General features: G+C 36.4%; 1 protein-coding gene across 1 annotated transcript in view; it reads left to right on the top strand.

Annotated features, from left to right (window-relative positions):
• VPS37A (VPS37A subunit of ESCRT-I) overlaps positions 1-21,174 on the top strand; it is a 43,410-nt gene that overhangs the window by 8,977 nt on the left and 13,259 nt on the right. The window contains exons 2-4 of the mRNA XM_021694202.1: positions 12,433-12,507; positions 14,361-14,475; positions 15,291-15,391. Coding sequence (XP_021549877.1) covers positions 12,433-12,507; positions 14,361-14,475; positions 15,291-15,391 — 291 coding nt within the window. The remainder of the gene's footprint in view (positions 1-12,432; positions 12,508-14,360; positions 14,476-15,290; positions 15,392-21,174) is intronic.

Raw genomic sequence — 21,174 nt, 5'->3', positions numbered from 1 at the left:
ACTGTGAATAGTCTACAAGATCAAAGGCAATACATTAGGTCAGGGAGGTCCAGTAGTTTCAAGTTTGGAAATTTTAAGTTTAAGGATCTCATTAGTTCTCTTGATCTTGTCTGGTTGAAGGTGATAGAGATTGTGATTATCCCAGGAAGTTTGCAGAGTGTTCATGAAGGCTTGAATAATTTGTCCAGTGAAGTGGGTGCCTTGATCACTGACTGGATATTGTGGAAAGTATACCCTAACTGGGAAACATTCCCTTTTTTCTTTGCCACTGGGAGGGCATTAGCCTTGCAACAGGGGAAGGCTTTAACCCATACATACAGTAACAAGAACGATCAACCACACTGAGAGGCAGTTGAATGAAATCCAGCTGCAGGTGTCCAAAGGGTCCAGAGAGAGATCTGAGGCCTCTTGGGACAAAAATTATTTTTCCAGGATTATGGACCTGACTGGTAGAAATCTCCCCATCAGTGTTAATTCACAATTTTAGTCATCTTAAATGCACTGTGGTGGGTGAAGGAATGCAAAAACTGAAAAATGGGGTTTGCCCGCGAGTTGAGAATTACCAAGCAGCCATCTTTGGTTTCCCATAGCCCCAACTGTTCATTTATCTTACAGCCATTATTGACCAATCTTAATTTCTCTGATTCAGGAGCAAACTGTTCCTTGTTACAAGGACATCAGGATGGCAAAAATCTGGCAATGTGGGGCCAGTTTTTGTAGAAGTAAAATGAACTTTATGCACATATAGCCACAGTCTTAACAATTACAATATGAGGAAGACATAGTATTACTTCTTACTTGACGATGCTTCCCAAGTAATTTAATATATCAAATAAGCCTAATTAGTTTAACAATTTTTTTGGAATGTTCAGGGACACTTTTGGAAGCACTCCAAAATTTCTTACAGGTCAAAAAAATTTCATTTAGAATTTAGTTTTGGGAACTTTGTCAAAAATATCAAAAACAGGTTTTAAAGTTTGCCTAAATAAGATCACAGATCATTATGAAACTTAAAAAATAAAGCTACTTCAACAATCTGTTATCAAAAGCAGACCCCAAGTCCAAAAAAAAACCTTTGTCCTTTTAACAGAGGAAATAAAATTCTGCTTTTGTACCAGCTTACTTTTGGTATTAAAACTTATTCATTTTAATCTTAGTTCTGACCTTTCCAAAGATGCATTTTTAACAAACTTTGCAAGTTTGTTTTTTGTTTTTCACATTCAGATTTTGTCCTGTTCTTTTTCTTTAAACAACCAGCCTCACTTTAGGACAAAATTACTTTTTTTTCCCCCTCAACGAGAAAATGCGTCTCCATTCCTTATTCCTTCTCGTACCAAAAACACACATTTTACTTTCTTTACATACAAAGTTGTTTCCTTTACTTGCAGTAGTTGTAATAACATTAATTAGAATTCTTAACCCTTAGAAATCTTAATTTCTAGTGAAAACTAAGAAGAGTAGTAAGCTGTAATACCAGCATTTTTTAGATTGACACATTATGAATACATTTCATAATTTCTAGAAACATATGCTTTTTTCAGTTTTCCAGTGTAGAATTAACAACCTAAATATCTTTCAGCTTCTCTGTAATAAACCAAAAGTAAATAAGCCTATGTTCAATAACAGTATTTTATCTTGCTTGAAAATGGTCTAAATATTCAATACATTTCCATCATTTAAAGATTTTATTTTTTATATTACTATATTTGTTTGAGAGAGAGAGTGTGAGAGAGCGCCAGAGAGGAGAGGAGGGCGGGCCAGAGGAAGAAACAGACTCCTGCCAAGCCAGGAGCCTGATGTGGGGATGTGGGATCATGACCTGAGCTGAAGGCAGTCACTTAACCCACCACTGAGCCATTCAGGCGCCCACATTTCCATCATTTAATTTAATTTAGCAAGACTCCTAAAATTTCAAGCTAAAGAGATTTGGAAAAATTTTTTAAGCACATATACCATAAAATACAATTGCTAAAAAGCTTATCTGTAAATTCTTATCCCACTTATATCTAAATCATTTGCTCCAACAATCATGTTTAGATTACCCACAAAACTTTATGAGACGTTAGACAGAATCAGCCATGATTCTAAGTTACTTTTGCTGACAAATTATAACAGATGTAATTAAACTAGTAAATTCAGGTAGAATGAAATTTGTTTATCTGCATTATATTCAATGTTGATAACTCTAAAGACATGCCTGTTTTAATTAAACCAATGAATTTAAACTAGCTTTAATTTACTAGAAAATTATCCCAGTACTTGAAAAACATGTGGGTGTTTTTGTTATATTTCTGAGAATTTATATAAGCAGTTAATTTTCCTTAAGCCAGTTAAATAGATCTTTAAGCCAACTAAATTTACAAATTAATTTTAAGAATACCATCTGGAGGTAGAAAATACTATACATTTACTATATAGAGAGGCACACATAAACATACAGACACAGACAGAGACCTCATAGGTTATAGCTTTAAATTGCTGCCATGAATTCAGTACAGAAACACAAAACTCACTAGTTATAAAAGAAGCTGCATCTAAGTTTTTCTGTATTACTTTTTAATTTTAGAACTAAGTTTTAATGTAATATGAAAGTTTGAACTCTTACACTTAAAAAAAGTTTTCTTTTAGTATAGTTGACCCACAGTGTTACATTAGTTTCAGGTCTACAACATGATGATTCAGCTTCTCTATACCTTATGCTGTGCTCACTGCAAGTGAAGCTACCATCTGTCACCATATAACACTTACTACAGTATCATTGACAATATTTCCTATGCTGTGCCTTTTATTCCCATGACTTAGTCATTCCATAACTGGAAGCCTGAATCTCCCACTCCCCTTCCTGCATTTTACACATAACCACCACCCTCCTTCCATCTGGCAGCCATTATTTCTGTGTATTTAAAGGTCTGATTCTGCTTTTTGTATGTTTATTCATTTTTTTTTGTAGGTTCTACATATGAGTGAAATCATATGGCATTTATTTTTTTCAATTTGACTTCATTTACCATAATATCCTCTCGGTCCATCCATGTTGTCTCAAATGGCAAGAACTAATCCTTTTTTATAGCTGAGTAATATTCTGTTGCATATGTTACCATATCTCCTTTATCCATTTGTCTACTGATGGACACTTAGGTTGCTTCCATATCTTGGCTACTGTAAATAATGCTTCAATAAATAGGGGTGCATATATCTTTTCAAATTAGTGTTTTGTTTTCTTTGGATAAATACCTAGTAGTGGAATTATTGGATCAAATAGGATTCCTGTTTTTACTTTTTTGAGGAACCTCCACACTGGTTTCCACAATGGCTGTACCAATTTACATTCCCACCAGCAGTGCATGAGAGTTCCTTTTTCTCCACATCCTCACCAGTACTTATTTCTTGTCTTTTTGATTTTAGCCATTCTGACAGGTATAAGGTGATAACATATTTATAAAACAGATGTAGCTGTTTTTAATTCCTCAAAGAATTAAGTTGCTGCCTAAATGGTATCAAAGACACTCACACCCATCCACCTATGTGTTTTACCCCATCTGGGTACATTTAGCTTAGGGGAGAAATCTCAAAAAAAAACTTTACAGGCTCTGAATATGAGCTTCTAATTTGGCCAGATTTCTGATTACAGAGTTAGTAAATCCTTTCAAGTATCTTGTCAGGTCTCAGCCAGGACATAGAGTAAATGTATCTGGCAGTTTTAAACAACCTCATGGACAGCATCCTCAGAGAGGGTGCAAAAGATAATATTTTTATAAGATCTAGAGTCACTCCCAAATTTAGCTAAACAAAACCTGCCTGTCCCAGGCAGGCAGAAAGCCAAGCCAAATTCTTAGGACATAAAACAAGACAATCAAGGGGCACCTGGGTGGCTCAGTCGTTAAGCGTCTGCCTTCGGCTCAGGTCATGATCCCAGGGTCCTGGGATCGAGCCCCGCATAGGGCTCCCCGCTCTGCAGGAAGCCTGCTTCTCCCTCTCCCACTCCCCCTGCTTGTGTTCCCTCTCTTGCTGTGTCTGTCAAATAAATAAATAAAATCTTTAAAAAAAAAAAAAACACAAGACAATCAAGAAGGCAGTAGCTATACCTGGGAGACAGGATCGATAATCAACAGTTCTGGATTTGGAAAGGAAGGGAATTTTTTTTTTTTTTTTCCTCTGTATTGGGCTCAGGAGGTAATTTATTTATAAAAGCTTTTGAGAATCCTCTGTGGGTTTAAGAAATTATTTAACTATGGCTGGTAGTTTGGCCTTTAACCCAGGAGTGAAAGATACCTGTAGGGGATTGCCTGCAGCCTATGGTGGTCTTTATCTTAAAAGGTAACTGAGGGTTCTAGAGAGGAGGGGAGTCGGGGGATGGGTTAGCCTGGTGATGGGTATTAAGGAGGGCACGTTCTGCATGGAGCACTGGGTGTTATATGCAAACAATGAATCATGGAATGCTACATCAAAAACTAATGATGTATGGTGATTAACATAACAATAAAAAAAGGTAACTAATAGTCTCTTCAGAGTCAAAAGACAATTCACATAGAGGATTACTAGAAAGAGTACCCAAATAAGAGAGAGAGGAGAGCAGTAGGAATTAATGCAGTCTTATATGTTAGTCTTAGTCTTTTGTTTTAGGTACCTTTCTTTTTCATTGTCTTTTTGTCTTTTTGAATAATGAAACTTTGGAATTTTGAAACCTTTTGGTGACTTCTGCATACCAAATAAAATAGGTATCCCATTCTGTTTAAGAACCCTTGCTTTCAAGTATACTTCTTAAATTATTTCTCTAATTAGAGCATATACCATAATGGCCATTGTAATTCTAGGTTGATTTTAGTAAGATCTTGCTGTTTAAATACTTGTGACTTCTGGGACTATAGTTTTTAGACATAAAGTAAGCAGGTATGCCAGAAGGTGGCCTGTTCAACTCTGGATATGAAGGATCCTCCCCCCACCCCCTTTATTTTTTAGCTAGGCCTCTGGGTTTCTTAGAGTCAGATTAATAACTAAGAGGGGCATGCGATGATGTTGGGAATTGTGGGGTGTTTTGCAGTGTACCTCATTGCACAGTTGGTGGGTGACCTGGTGTCAATCTAACCCATTAATGTGACCAACTTATTATACATTATTATCACAGAAGTCTTCTAGAGGTAGCGAGTGCTCTAATAGCCTTTGAATTTAAATGCTTGACCCATGCCCACCAGTGTTTGCAGCCTTATTTCTGACTCCTGAGACTTGCATTATCAATTAGCCTTTATTTAAAACAATACCACAGGCCTCACACTGGACCCAGTCCAACTCAGATCAGACCCAGTCCAACTCAGATCAGACCCAGTCTGTTCCCAGACCCGGTCTGGTTCTTAAGTCAGACCCATTCCAATTCCAGCCAGTGGCCACCAACGTAAGCTGACCAGCAGACTCTAGCAGATGGAGACTGTGGATTGGAACCAAGGAAAGTACTAAACCAGCAAATGCCGGTCAGGGAGACTGCAGACTACAACTGGAGAAGGGATTCCAGTGTGGAATTGTAAACTGAACCAAGGGCAAAGGACTGGAGCTCTGTTAGAGCCTCTTGTCTATGTAGACTGACTCATTAACCCTGGATTGGAAAACCAATTTGATCCAAGCTCAAATGCAAGAGAGTGGAGCTCAGTCCCAGAGGAGCTCACCAAAGGTCCTTGGAAATGAATGGCAAAACAGTGAACTCAAAAGGGTTCACAGAGTGCCATGTCTGTGTTTCTCTTTATCCCCGAAGGCCTTTAGAAGTTCACTTCAGATCCTATTGCTGTCACCAAATCTGTTAAAAAACAAAACCAAGTAAATTTTGAAGATGTAGTTGGCTTCATTAAATGATTCATGAATTGGGTAGCATCCCATCTAGCGAGTAATGGGAGCTCCCAATAGTTGTTTTGTAATGTAAGATTTTTATAGGAAGGATTGGTGGAGCAAGGAAGTTATTAGCAAAATAAAAGAAAGGATTGTACCAGCCAGGGTCACCTTTCCCTAGGGGTAAAGGGTAGGGGGTCTAATTAGGTGGGTTACCACATGGGGGGGATGGGCTGTGGATGAAGAAGACCCATGTGACAGATCACCTTTTTTAGTGCTGTTCTGAAAATTCCTGACGGGCTGGTTAAGACTACATTTCTAAGGAGGTTGCAGTTAGGTTAGGTATTAAGCCCCAGTGTGGTGACTTGGCCTAAGTGTCTCCATTTTGGGCTTCTGTTTTTCTTTTTAACAAGACAGTGAGGATGTGAAGGGTTTTTTTTGTTTTGTTTTGTTTTGTTATTATTATGTTATGTTAATCACCATACATTACATCATTAGTTTTTGATGGAGTGTTCCGTGATTCATTGTTTGCATATAACACCCAGTGCTCCATGCAGTACGTGCCCTCCTTAATACCCATCACCAGGATAACCCATCCCCCAACCCCCCTCCCCTCTAGAACCCTCAGTTTGTTTCTCAGAGTCCATAGTTTCTCATGGTTCATCTCCCCCTCTGATATCCCCCTTCATTTTTCCCTTCCTACTTTTTTTTAACATGTAATGTATGATTTGTTTCAGAGGTACAGGTCTGTGATTTATCAGTCTTACACAATTCACAGCGCTCACCATAGCACGTACCCTCCCCAATGTCTATCACCCAGCCACCCCATCCCTCCCACCCCAAGTTTTTAATGGCAAAGGATATGGAGACTTTAAGAGACCCAGTGTTATTTCATATCTGAAATTTTTCCCATGGTGTTTCTTCTGTGTAGAATGTCTGCTTTATTTTGCTGATTTCTGTTTCCTGCATGTTGACTTTTACTTGACTTTTAAATGTAGTTCAGATATTATTTTATTTCCTGGAAGACCCCACCACCACTCTTGTTGAGGTTAGGTGCTTTCTTCTCTGTTCCTATGGCCCTTTGCACATCTGTTTCATTATCCTGTGTTCCCCACAATAGTGTTCAAAGAATACTGTGAAATACATGGTCCATGTCAAACAGATAAAAAAAAACAAAAACAAAAATTAAGTGCTTTAGAATTTCCCAAAGCCTTTAATATGCTAAAATGCATCAGTATTCTCCAAGAAAAGAATATATAGTATGAAACATTTTCCAGACAGAGCACCAAACCATTTATTTGAGCTATTTATTTTAAATTTCCAGTGTCTTAATTTTTCATTTTCATATCAACTGTGTGTGTATGAATGCAAGTGCTATTTTGTTTCTCTGAGGATATTAATTACACAAATTTAGAGTCTTCTCAATTAACTCTGTTAGCTTAAGTTTTTGTGTGTTGGGCTGCTTGAGTTTAGTGGCTGCCTTGCTTGGTTTTGCTTTGTTCACACTTCTTTGATGTGTTCATTTCTGTGTTTGAGATTCCTTGTTAACTTGTTGGTGGATATGTAGCTCTATTTATTAGTGGATTTTTAGCTTTATCATAGTCTTTATCATAGTCTGCCTCTGGTGACAAATGAAAAAGAATGATTTGTTCCAATATGGGACAAGCTGATAGTTGTCTCCTGGAAACAGAGGCTCCATGGAAGTCAGTAGCTTCCTAAGTCTCTGCTCCTTTCAAGGCTACCCAGTGTGTTCTTCTGGTACAGATACTAGTGCCATCTGTTGGTTTGGAACAAGCAGGGAAAAGAGGAGAGTGCTCTATCCTACCTGCTGTTGCACACATCTTCCCATTCATTACCCTGAGAAATGCTTCTGCCCAGCCTTCCACACTGTTGGTGTGGATTGACTTCCTTCAAGGGCTTCGAGGACCTTCAAACTGCTCCTACTTTGCATTAATCTAATGTTTTGGGTTGTCATTAGTTCCTGTGTTTACTTTCTTTTTCTTTCCTTTTTTCCTTATCACCCTTTTCCTTAAGTCTATTCCCATCTTTTTTTTACCTTTTAGAGGTTCCTCAGAGTTTGTCTGCTTACTCTTTGCTTTCCAGCACTGTTACAGATTTGGTTGTTTAGTCTTTTGCGATATTTCCTAGAGATTTAGGTGGGGAAGGGAAGTTGTCTAATCTCGATCTACCATCTTTATTGAAGCATCTGAATCCTTTATTTGCAAGGTTCACCTATAAACATTCCTTGATTTACCCAACCCTGGGAAATGCATGCTATCAGTATCTTGAACTGATCTTTTTTAGTCACTTGACTTTTTCTTCATGCTGTGTGCCCCTTCAAAGACCACACATATTTCTGTATTTCTGTTTCCTTGCAAGATGATGGATATTTGGTAGCTGTTTAGTTGAACCAAGTCTTTCTTATGAAATCCAAGTTTACACAAAATGTGAAGTTGGAAATAAATGACTGTTCTACAAAAGGAATCTTTTAACCATAACTAGTGCCTCTATTGCATCTCAAGACCTATTTGTTTATAGTTTCAAGGATTATCAAAGAAATGAGGATGCCAGTTAATCACACATTCTTTTTTTTTTAAGATTTTGTTTATTTATTTGACAGAGAGAGACACAGCAGGGAGAGAAGGAACACAAGCAGGGGGAGTGGGAGAGGGAGAAGCAGGCTTCCCGCGTAGCAGGGAGCCCGATGCGGGGCTCGATCCCAGGACCCTGGGATCATGACCTGAGCCGAAGGCAGACGCTTAACGACTGAGCCACCCAGGCGCCCCTAATCACACATTCTGACTAACACAGTTATCTGTTGTTTCAGCTTTCTTTAATCCCAAATCTGTTCAGTCAATGAGCATAACCGTAGTAATTCACTTCTCTCAGAGAACCTAGTACATAAAAGTATTAATGGAAGGTCATTCAAATTTGCTCTTGTAGTGTGATTACAGTATTACTTTAAAATATGTGTGTGTATTTACATTCAAAATACTACTACCTGTCAGCTCAAAGATAAGGCTGCAAAGAATGTTTATTAAAGTGTGATTTATAATAGTAAAAATTGGAAACGATCTCAATAATTGGTTAAACAATGTAGTAAAACATTATTTACAGCCATTTAAAAAAGATAATATAAAATAGCATTTACTGATTCAGAAAAGAGCAAGTTATAAAATTGTATAGACAGTACAGTTGCATTTTGTTTTACATAAGGCTGTGAATATAGAAAGATTAGGTGTGTTAGAGGTTATCTTGGGTATATGGCTTCCTGAGTGATTTTTATATCCTTTTTGCTTGTTCTTTTTTTCCCCTCGATGGGAATAAATCATTTTTAGATAAGTTGTTGTGTTTTTTTAAAGTATTTATATATATATATATATATGTATATATATATGTATTTATTTATTTAGAGAGAGCATGCATGAGCGGGGTTGAGGGGCAGAAGGAGAGGGAGAGAATCTCCAATAGGCTCTACAATGAGTGCGGAGCCCCATGTGGGGCTGGATGTCACAACCCTGAGATCATGACCTGAGCAAAACTCAAGGGTTGGGTGTTTAACCAACAGAGCTACCCGGGCGCCCCTAGAATAAGTTTTTTAAAAGTTATTTAAAATAGGGGCGCCTGGGTGGCTCAGGTGGTTAAGCGACTGCCTTCGGCTCAGGTCATGATCCCAGGGTACTGGGATCGAGCCCCACATCAGGCTCCCTGCTCAGCGGGGGGAGCCAGCCTGCTTCTCCCTCTCCCTCTCTCTCTGCCGCTCCCCCTGCCTCTGCTCTCCTCTCTCTGTCAAATAAATAAATAAAATCTTCGAAAAATAAAAATAAAAAATAAATAAAAGTTTTAAAATAGCAAAAAATTCAAAATCACATTGCAAATATTCAGGGATTAGTTTTTGTTTTAATTAAGTAAACTGATAGATTAACAGGAGAAAATCATACAAGCTTATTTAATGTAAGTTTTACATGAGATGGATGACTTAAGGAAGTAAAGATCCAAAGAAATAGTTAGACCTGAGTTTTTTGTGCTAGGTTTGATGAAAAGTGTACAGTCATGGAAGAATATGATGGGTTAAGGAATATAAGGTAATTGTAATGATCAAGGGTTCTTACTATTCTTCTTGGTGTCCCTTTGTCTTTGAAGTAAAGATGCTACTTGGTATGAGGAGGGCATATTTCACATGAGGATTTTATGATTTGTTTCAGGGAAGAAGTATGAGGTGGGGAGGAGGTTAGAGTAACCTTCCTGCTTCTCCTCTTTTCTCAGACTCCTTCAGCTGAAAGTATTCAAGATGCTGAAGTGCCATATTTTGCACTTCATATTTCAGTAGCATGGCCTGACTCCAACAATTGCCATGACTAACTTGTACTGGAATTTGTTAACGAGAGTTCACCTCTCACTAATACTGCAAGTATTGCTTTTAGTTATTTATCATACTTCATTTGTGAAGGAAACTTGTCAAAACCTAATAAATGTCAACACTCTAATTGTAGAGACAATGAAACCACTTCTAGACAATGATTTAAGTAAAAATTATTTTAGTCGAATTCACTTTGTTTTCCATAAAAATACACTAAAAAACTGAGTTAAAACTTTGGTACTACAAATTTAGACAGGCTCCAACTTAGATGCATGTTCAAAATGCATTTTTATAATAGCTAACATGTATTGAACAATTATTATGGCATTTTGCAGAGGGCTTTACGAGTATTCTCTCATTTAATCTTAACAGTTGTTTTAGGTAGATAGCTATTGTTAACATCCCTGTTTTCCATTTGAGAGAAAAGGCTTAGGTTAAGTAATTTGCATATATGATCACATAAGTAAATGGCTTAGAGGGAGAATTTTAACCCAGGAAGCCTGACTTAGGAGGTCATAAAATTCTTTTAATCATGAAGATGTTCTATTTAGCTTAGAACTGATGGATGCATGTGTGACCAGTATTCCCTTCAAACAGTTACACCTTAGAGTCCTAAAATAATATAAAGGAATAGAAACCTTAAGCCATTTAATTGATTATATGGTGTTCGTACAACTGAGGAGGTTGTCAGTATTCTAGCCCAAAACTGAACCCCAAAGAAAACTTCTATAAAACTATGGAAGTCCTAATATTGAGTATCTTTTTGAGTCTGTTCTCAGCTGTTTCTTCATCTCCATACTAACCCCATTCCATGGGACGTCAGTACAGAGCAGTAGTTGAAGCAACCAAAAGAACGAAAAGTTAATTATTATGTAAACACTAGATCTTCCAACAGTATTCATGCTTGAAAAAGTTCCATGTCTTTTTGAATAGTAAAGTTCTTCTCAACCTTAAATCAGGAATACTACTTAACATTTTTCCCTTTGGAAATACTGTGAATGTTCATTAGAATTTGAAGTGAGCCCCCAAAAGATTTGGTTGCTAGATTATAATTGTACTAACGTATCCCTGCAATTGACAATAAAGTAAATTCTAAATGTAGAATGTTAAAATACAAGGAAATTCTGTTAGTTGGCAATTATATTCAGCTGCTACTAGCCAAGACTCCCAAAATAGTGAGTTAAACAGAACTTTTTTTCTCTGACAGAAAGGAAGTTCAGTTTGACAATTCCATAGTCATTAAAGACCCAGGCTGCTTCTTTCTTTCTGCTTAGCTCTCCCTAGTGTATGACTTCCATTCTCAGGGTCACTCATGGTCCAGGATGGCTGCTAGAAGTGCAGCTATCAGGTAGAGGCAGGAGAGGAGGACTCATACTAGTTTTTTGTGCCCCCTTCTAGTTGCTTTCCTAGTAATTCTATCCCACAGCCTCCCTATATCTATCTTATTGGCTAGAACATAAGTCTATAGCAACAGCTAGGTGCAAAAAAGGCTAGGTCAGGGCGCCTGGGTGGCTCAGATGGTTAAGCGTCTGCCTTCGGCTCAGGTCATGATCCCAGGGTCCTGGGATCGAGTCCCACATCGGGCTCCCTGCTCCTTGGGAGCCTGCTTCTCCCTCTGCCTCTCTCTCTCTCTCTCTCTGTCTCTCATGAATAAATAAATAAAATCTTTAAAAAAAAAAAAAAAGGCTAGGTCATTGCTACTCAGAGTAGAATCAGACTTTTCTTACTGAGGAAGAAGGGGAGGTTATTTGTCTCTGGAAAGCAGCCAGCAGTCTCTGTCATAAAACTGTAGGAGACATCTCATCCAGGCTTTTAAGTTTAACTTATTAAGACCCAGACCTGCCTAGCTGTCTATATAGCTGGGTAGTGGCAGTGTTCTAATCAGAACCTAGATGTCTTGCTGACTTGTATTAACCAGAGGGATAACAATTGCTTCTACTAATGTTGAATTAGGTAAAGTGATAGTAAATCAACCTAGCATTAATACAACAGTTTTTCTTTGCCATTTTACCTCAACATCTATCCCCACTCTACCACTTTCCCCCAACACACACGCACTTGGATATCAGAATATTATTGCCTGATTTGATAAATCTTTCTATGATAATTTTTCCCTCAAGATACAAGTTATATTGGCTATCTAGATTGGGTGATTAAAATTAATAGTTTTAGTAGGCTCTAAAAACATTTAACATTCTTTTTAACATTAATGGTTTTATAACTTCAAGTGAATTTTTCTCTCAAATTTTCTCCTGCAGTATAGCTGAAATACAGAAAGATGTGGAATACAGGTTGCCGTTCACCGTAAACAACCTGACAATTAATATTAACATGTGAGTAGAATTGTATCCTATATTTTTATGTACTAGTACTTTTAAAAATCTTTTCATTATTTTGTTTCTTAGTTATTAGAAGTAAATTGTTTAAAGTGAACATATTTAAAATATTACTTTTCTAGTAACTATAAATTATCAAAGTCACATAATTTCGTGAAACAAAAATTTTTTAAAGACATGGTAAAGTGTATTGCTGTAAGAAAGAAGCTGTTATACAAGAAGAAATGCAATATAAAGATGTAATAATAATATTTAGTACCGTCATTGTTTTTATTGATTTGCATGAAGTCTTAGTTGGAGGTAGGCTAAAAGAAAGGCTGAAAATGATGACAGTCAAAGGGATCATGTATGGAAAACTATTAGAGATATATTTACCCCTACATTAGAAACAAGTGAAAATATTCTAGTCTTCAGCAACAGATATACTGTATCAACCACAAAGTTCAGGGCTGAATTTGATCTACTAATTAAAGAAAAAAATTAAGTTAAAAACTATAATCAGGAGGTTATTTAAGAGGAATGATTGGACAAAGTGATTGCGGAAGTACCCATTTAATTCTAAGTGTAATTATTAGTCTTTAGCATGAAAGTATTAAGTTATTACCTCAAATTGCATTAGGTAGCTGTGTGTTAGAGTAGGTGTTTGGGTGAGATAAGAAGCACCTAACTTGAAGACAGGAACCATGGCTTATTCATCTTCATATTCTCATTGTCTAGCATAATGCCTGCACAGAGAAGGCCTTAATTAAATCTTAGTTGAACAAGTGAATGAAAGTGTGAATGTATAATAGTGCCAAGCATTATGCTGTGTTATCTTGATATAGGAGCTTTGTGAATCCTCATAGCAGGGCTACAAATTGGGTAAATTACAGACACACAGGTAGTGAATAGCATAGTCAGGTTACAAACCCAGATTGGTTGGGCTCCAAAGGCCAATCATTGTTTTTTTTTTTTTTACCAAACTAGGCTAACATCTTTAGCTATATAAATGAAGTAGTTTTATCTCCATCAAATGCCCTAGGTAGGGCTAAGTAGGAGAAGCCAAAAAGACCCAGTTCTCTTCGTGACAGTGCTGCCAAACAAATCGTTTTCAGAGCCAACAGGAACAGAGAGACAGTTTTAAAGGGTCATATTCTTCTGAGTTTAGAGAGATTTAGAAATCAGAGTTCCATATCCAGTAAGATCCATTTAAGACTTCAATCCTGAATTTTAAATTTGTGGTAGTTCATAAAGGTTAAGATTTTCACCTCTTTTTTTTCTTCTTGTATTGAGAATTTACTGTTCTTTACTTGAAACCATGTGATTGACAGACTTGGGAGAGTTGTGTTAATGGGGACCATTAGAGCCTTATAGAACCAAGGCATAATGACAGCTACAATGTTTTAATCATAGTGCTTTTGCTTTTATCTACACACTCTTCAAAAATTCAATAGATGGTGTAATAATTCTTGGCAGCATTTCATAAGTAGGAAAACCACAAGAAAATTATATGGCCAGAACCTGTGGTCCAATAGTCAGACTGGTTACTATGGGTCACCTGTTACAAATACCTGATCTGATTTTATCTGAGATTTTACATAGCTTAGTATATTGTGTTTGAAAGCAATTAACTGACATGGTGTGAAGAATATCTTATAACTCAGGGTATCCATATTCTATAGTAAAGTTTTACTGTATTGAATTGCTTTATAATCTTGTTGCTAAAGTATATCCTTTTGTGTAACAGAGCACTTACTACTGTGAATAATTACTCTAAATGAAAGCATGAAAATTTAATTTGCTTTTAACTTTGTTTTAGAATTATGACTATATAACACTTGTGTTTTTTCCATCTGTTCTACATTTAACAGATTGCTCCCTCCACAGTTTCCTCAGGAAAAACCAGTGATCAGTGTTTATCCACCAATACGACATCACTTAATGGATAAACAAGGGGTATATGTTACCTCTCCATTAGTAAACAATGTATGTATATAGTATAATTTATTTCAAAGTAGTATAACAGGTGTATTACTTTACTACTACATATTTTAGAAATCTAAAATGCATTTGAAATCTCATTTGGAATAAGTAATTTTCCCAAAAAAAAGGTCACTATATCCAATAGATAATACTGATTTGAAGGTTATTTGTTTTTCTGTGATGAGGACCTGTTGATGTTAGAACTTTGGTTCACAGTATATTTTCCATAGTTGTTAGGAGGGGATAAAATTCAAATATGCCTTAAAATTCTTAGGATACATAAATGATTGATTACTATGAAGGTTGAAGCACTATAACTTAAATGTATTCTCAGTATTTACCTTAGAACCTTCAAATTATTATTATTTTTTTTTAGATTTATTTATTTATTTGACAGAGAGAGAGTGAGAGCAGGAACACATGCAGGGGAAGTGGGAGAGGGAGAGGCAGGTCCCCCGCCGAGCAGGGAGCCTGATATGGGGTTCGATCCCAGGACCCTGGGATCTTGACCTGAGCCAAAGGCAGACGCCTAACGACTGAGCCACCCAGGCACCCCTCAAATTATTTTTTTAAATGTGGAAATATTTTAGCTCCATTATTGGTTAAATAGATTTTTAGCTGATTTATGGTATTGAGTCTATAGAAAAATATTTTAAGTTGTAGATTGCTAATCTTGTCATTTGGCACAGTATCCTTTGTTTTTCATTTAATTCTTGATGTGCAGAAGTAGATTTAAGATTAAGTTTTACAGTGACATGATCCTAGTAAGACTTATTCTGAAAGTGATTTTGATCATCCTGTATTACTCTTACTTTTAGTTTACAATGCACTCAGATCTTGGAAAAATTATTCAGAGTCTGTTGGATGAGTTTTGGAAGAATCCTCCAGTTTTAGCTCCTTCTTCAACAGCATTTCCATAGTAAGTATATTTATACCCCAAAAAATGTTTGTATAAATTTATTTTTACTTCTTTTTATCAAAGTAATCATAATAGAGTTTAAATTTTCAAATGATGTTAAAAGGCAGTTCTCTTCATTCCACATTCTTACCTTCATACAGATACACTCATACTTTTCAGAGGCAGCTGTGTTTTCTTTTTCAGTTGCTTTTCCAATATTTACCTTCATCTTTCTGAATAATTTAAACATAATATATACATAGTCTTGGTTCTTTAATTTTAGGTATTATATTTCAACCTCCTGTTATGATTGATGAGGAGTTTAGTTATCGTTATCTTTCTTTTTTTTTTTTTTTTTTTTTTTTTTAAAGATTTTTTTTTTTTTTTTGACAGAGAAAGACACAGCGAGAGAGGGAACACAAACGGGGAGTGGGAGAGGGAGAAGCAGACTCCCTGCCGAGCAGGGAGCCCGATGCGGGACTCGATCCCGGGACTCCAGGATCATGACCTGAGCCGAAGGCAGTCGCTCAACCAACTGAGCCACCCAGGCGCCCTATCGTTATCTTTCATAAGTGTTCCTTTCCCCTCATTCTCTCAGTGATTGATATCATGATCTTTACTTAAATTCATTTTTGGTATTTTCATCACTTCGATTCTGTAAATATTCCCCATTGCTGAATCAAGGACTTTGTCATGATTACATTTCCTTTACGGTATAATTTTTTGCTTTTTCTGGAGTTAATAATTACTTCCATTTTTCCATTGGTTGTTTTATCTTTTTAATTTTCCACATCTTTTAGCAGCTCTGAAAAATACCTTTCAGATTGTTTTTTCATGTCATCTGACCTTGACGACATGTATTTTCCTTGTGAATCTGCAGTTTGGTTAGGGACTACTGGAGATAACTTGTTTTTGTTCCACTTTTTGCATTAGCATCTAAGTCGAAGTGCTTTTCTACTCAGAATTTTGAAGGTGTTGCTATATTGTCTATATGGCTTCTATTGCAAAGTGTCCAATGCCATTTTGATTTCTGATCCTTTGTAAATTTTAGAAAAAATTTTTGGTATTCTGAACTTTAGTGATGATGCAGCTTCTTGTTGGTCTTTTTATTTCCTTTTCTCAGAATACTTCTTGGCTTTATATCCTAGTCCTCCTACTTAATTTCCAAGAAGTTGCTCTTGCTCAGGAGTCAGGCAGCATTTTGAACACTGCCTGAAAATCTGCTTAGCTAGATTATCCAGGTCATTAGGTGCATCAGCCCCAGCCTTCATCTTTCCTCTCTTGTGTCTTTGTACTGGAGTTATAAGCCTCCTAATATCCTTCATCTAAAAACTGTATATCCTGTTTTTCTGTCAGGGCAGGGTTGGATATAAGTTCATTCACCTTATTTGAAAATAAAAGCCAGTAAGTTTACTTATTCCCATTTCAAATAAGTTCTGTGATAAAGTGCAGGTTATTAAAATGCAGGTTTGATGCATTCCTTAGATTATTTAATAGGTTGTATCTGCTACTGAGGTCAAAATAAAAATTGGTTCACAATAAAGACTTATAATACAAATACTCTCTCATGTTGGTCATATTGTTTCCAAATAACTTGTTATATTTATATTTATGTCACTGACATACCTTTAGATAAAAGTTTTAATTTTTTAACATAAAGGTGAGCCATTTTTTTAAATAAATAAGCTAAACTGGAAAACTTATTTTAACTTAATTTTTTCAGTGATCATATATTTACTTGAATCAAAATTCAAAAAATATAAAGGGATATGGAGTAAAAAGTCTTCCTTCCACTGTCTTCTCCCTTACAACCTAGTTTTTCTTCTTGCTTGTATCCAGAGTTTTTCATTTGGGTGAATATGCATAGAATTTCCAAGATGTTTTATGACTTACAAAGAAATATGTACATGGAGTATTTTATTCCTCCTTTTTTACACAAACTGTAACATACCATTCCCCTCCCCCCTTTTTTTTTCACTAAATGGTATAGTTTGGATAGTTTTCCATTTTGGTACATAAAGCATTTCCTTATTCTTCTTTATGACCACAAAGTACTTGTTTTATAGATGTAGTGTAATTTATTTAACAGGACTCGTGCTGATGGATATTTTTGTTGTTTCCACTTTTTCCTAAAAGGCCCACCTTTCTTTACCCTCAGCACTGCAGCAAATAACCTTAAAAATAATCTAGCCAAATGTGAATATATTTCTTAGATACATTCTCATAGTGGCATGCACACTTGTAGTTTTGACAAATACTGCAAAATTGCCCTACAGAGTAAGTTGCACCAATTTCTACCACTATACACAATGCTTACTTTCCCATATTCTTTGCCGATACAGTATATTATTGGAATGGATCTTTGCCAATTTAGAAGTAGAACATGATATGTTAGTATAATTTTAGTTGTATTTATCTTACTGACAATGAAGTTGAGTATCTTTTCCTATGATTTGGAGATGTTTTTCTTTATTTTTCTGTAACCTGAGTCTTCTATCCTGTTTTTCATTTTGCTATTGAGTTGTTAGTCTTTTTATCAATTTGTAGGAACTTTTTATGTATTAGAGAAATTACCCCTGTGTCTGTGATACGAGTTTTAAATGTTTTCCCCCAGTTTATTTGTCTTATTTATAATGGGCTTTGTCATATAGGTTTTTGTTTTTGTTCTTTCTTAATGTCAAGCAATTAATCATTTTCTCTTATGACTTTGGAATTTGGGATCACAGAAAGTCCTTTCCCACCCCACGGTAATTATTTCCCAATGATTTCTTCTAGTTCTTGTAAGATTTAGTTCGAAGCATTTAAATCTTTGATGAATTTGGTTTTTATCATGTTATGAATATAATGATCTGTCTCCAATTCATTTTTTTCCAGCTGTCCCAACACTGTTTATTGACTGATCTTTTTTTCCATTTATTTCACATCTGTCTTATATCCTTATTCCCTTATGTGTTTCGGGCTTTTTCTGGATTTTATATTCAGTTCCATTGATCTGCATATCCATTTACCACTATTTGCTCTAAAAAAAAGTTGCTTTTCTTTTTTTTAAATTATAAAGGTTTTATAATTTGTTTTACCAGATGGCACAGTTATTCTCTTCTTTTTTTTTTTTCTAAAGATTTTATTTATTTATTTGAGAGAGAGAGAATGAGAGACAGAGAGCACGAGAGGGAAGAGGGCAGAGGGAGAAGCAGACCCCCCGCCGAGCAGGGAGCCCGATGCGGGACTCGATCCCGGGACTCCAGGATCATGACCTGAGCCGAAGGCAGTCGCCTAACCAACTGAGCCACCCAGGCGCCCCACAGTTATTCTCTTCTTAACCCTCCATCAGATACTTTTCTTTCTATAATTTTCCATATGAACTTTAGTTTCAAAATCCATAAAATTGTTTTCCAACATAATTTCAACTTATGTAAATTTATGTAATTAAATAAAATAATAATACTCCAGTTTAAAAATTGTTCAAGCTTTATATATTTTGGAACATATTTCAGTACTCTGATATGTGTGTTTTCCACACCACCAAGTAATTCTCCAGTTCTCAGCAGACAGTGACCGGGTTTCCTATAGATATAATTCAATTCTGATGCTCTCTATCTGAAGGTAGTGACAGATTCCACAAGTTAAAGGCTCAGTCTCAGAAGACTGCTCCACTTTAAACACCAGTCAAATCCACAGGTTGTTCACGTGCTTCTGACCAACTGACTATAAAATCAGAGGTTCCCATGATGCCCCCCCCTCAGGTTCCATTAATGTGTTGGAGCTGCTCACAAAACTTGGAGAAATATTTACTTATGTTTACCAGTTTATTATAAATGGGCATTATGAAGGATACAGATGAATAGCCATGTGAAGCAATGCACAGGGCAAGGACTGGAAGAGCCCCGAATGCAGGCGCTTCTCTCCCTGTGGGCCGGGGTGCACCACCCTCCCACCATGTGGATGCATTCACCAACAAGGAAGTTTGTCAGACCTCATTGTTCAAGAGTTTTCATAGAACTTAGTTTGCAGCCCCTCATTCCCTGAGGTTGGTGGGTGCAGCTAATAGTTCCAGCCCTTCGTCGGTGTGTCTTTCTAGTGACTACCCTATCCTGAGACTACATAGGAGCCCAGACAGAGTCACCATTAATTTTTTTGAATTACTGTTTTCAGTTTTTTGGATAAATCTCCAGAAGTAGAATTGTTGGATCATATGGTAATTCTATTTTTGATTTTTTTGAGGACCCTCCATACTATTTTCCATAGTGGCTGCACCAATTTATATTCCCACCAAGAGTACACAAGGGTTTCCTGTTCTCCACATCCTCCACAACACTTATCTCTTGTCTTCTTAGTGATGGCTATTCTAACAGGTGTCAGGTGATAATTCATTGTGGTTTTGATCTGCGTTTTCATGATGATTAGTGATGTTGAACATCTTTTTATGTATCTCTTGGCCATCTGTATGTTATCTTGTAAAAAATATTTATTAATATTCCCTGCCCATTTTTTAACTGGATTGTGTTTCGCTATTGTAGGATTTCTTTACATAGTTTGGATACTAACTCCTGATTATCAGATATATTATTTGCAAATATCTTCTCCCATTTAGTAAGGTGCCTTTTTGTTTTGTGGATAGTTTACTTTGCTGTGCAGAAGTTTTTTAGTTTGACAGAGTCCCACTTGTTTATTTGCTTTTGTTGCCTTTGCTATTGGTATCAGATGCAAAAAAATCATCACCAAGACCAATTTCAAGAATCTTACTTCCTGTGTTTTCTTCTGGGCGTTTAATGGTTTCTGGTCTTAAATTTAAGTCTTTAATCCACTTTGAATTAATTTTTGTGTATGATGTAAAGAAATGGTAATTGCATTCTTTTGCATGTGGCCATCCATTTTCCCCAGTACTGTTTATTGAAGAGCCTATCCTTTCCCCATTGTATATTCTTGGCTACAATATATGCATAGGTTTATTTCTGTGTTCTGTATTCAGTTCCATCGATCTATTTGTATATAGTTTTATGCCAGTAATATTCTGTTTTGACTCCTATAACATTGTAATATACTTTCAAATCAGGGAGCATCTTTTTTTTTCTTTTTGCTGCTCTGATTGGGTGAGTTTCTCTGCCCTGTTTTTGAGTATACTCCTCATTTCTTCTGCTTCATTTAGTCTGCTTTTGAAATCTTCTAGTGTATTTTTTTTTTAACCTCTGTGACTTCTGTTTGGTACTTAAATTTTTTATCTCTTTGTTGAAGTTCTTACTGTGTTCATCCATTCTTCCCCCAAGTTCATTAAGTGTATAATACTTTAACTCTTATCAGGTAAATTACTTATTTCCATTTTATTACATTTTCCCCCCTGAGGTTTTTGTTTGTTTGGAACGTATTTGTCTTCTTCTTCATTTTCCTTGACTATGTTGGTTTCTATGCATAAGATGAAGCAGCCACCTCTCCCAGTCTTGAGGACTGGACCAGGAGATGAACCTTATCATTCAGTCCTGCCCTACCTCTTGATTGTCTCTAAAATCGTGTATTGTCCCAGGACCCTATTATATTTTTAATAGCTCCCAGTATTTGAGGGTGCACCAGGACCTGAGAAGACCTCAGCCAGCACCTGGATTCAGGCTGAATAGAAGCCAAACCTTCAGCCAGACCCTCAGGTAGCAGCTTTTAAAGTATGCAAATATATATAGTCTGTGGGGCTGCAAGTGTAAGCCGTGCTGGCCACCAGAGATCTGGAGGTCTGGTCCCTGGGTAGAATTGCAAAATTGGGGCCCAGGTGATTGTATAAGCTTCTTTCTGGGAGATACTTGTGAGCTGGAGTGAGA

Source organism: Neomonachus schauinslandi, chromosome 2 (assembly GCF_002201575.2).
Source record: "Neomonachus schauinslandi chromosome 2, ASM220157v2, whole genome shotgun sequence".
In the NCBI taxonomy this organism is placed as follows: Eukaryota; Metazoa; Chordata; class Mammalia; order Carnivora; family Phocidae; genus Neomonachus; species Neomonachus schauinslandi.
The sequence above is the reverse complement of the archived record's forward strand: the minus strand, read 5'-3'. Positions and strand labels throughout refer to the sequence as shown.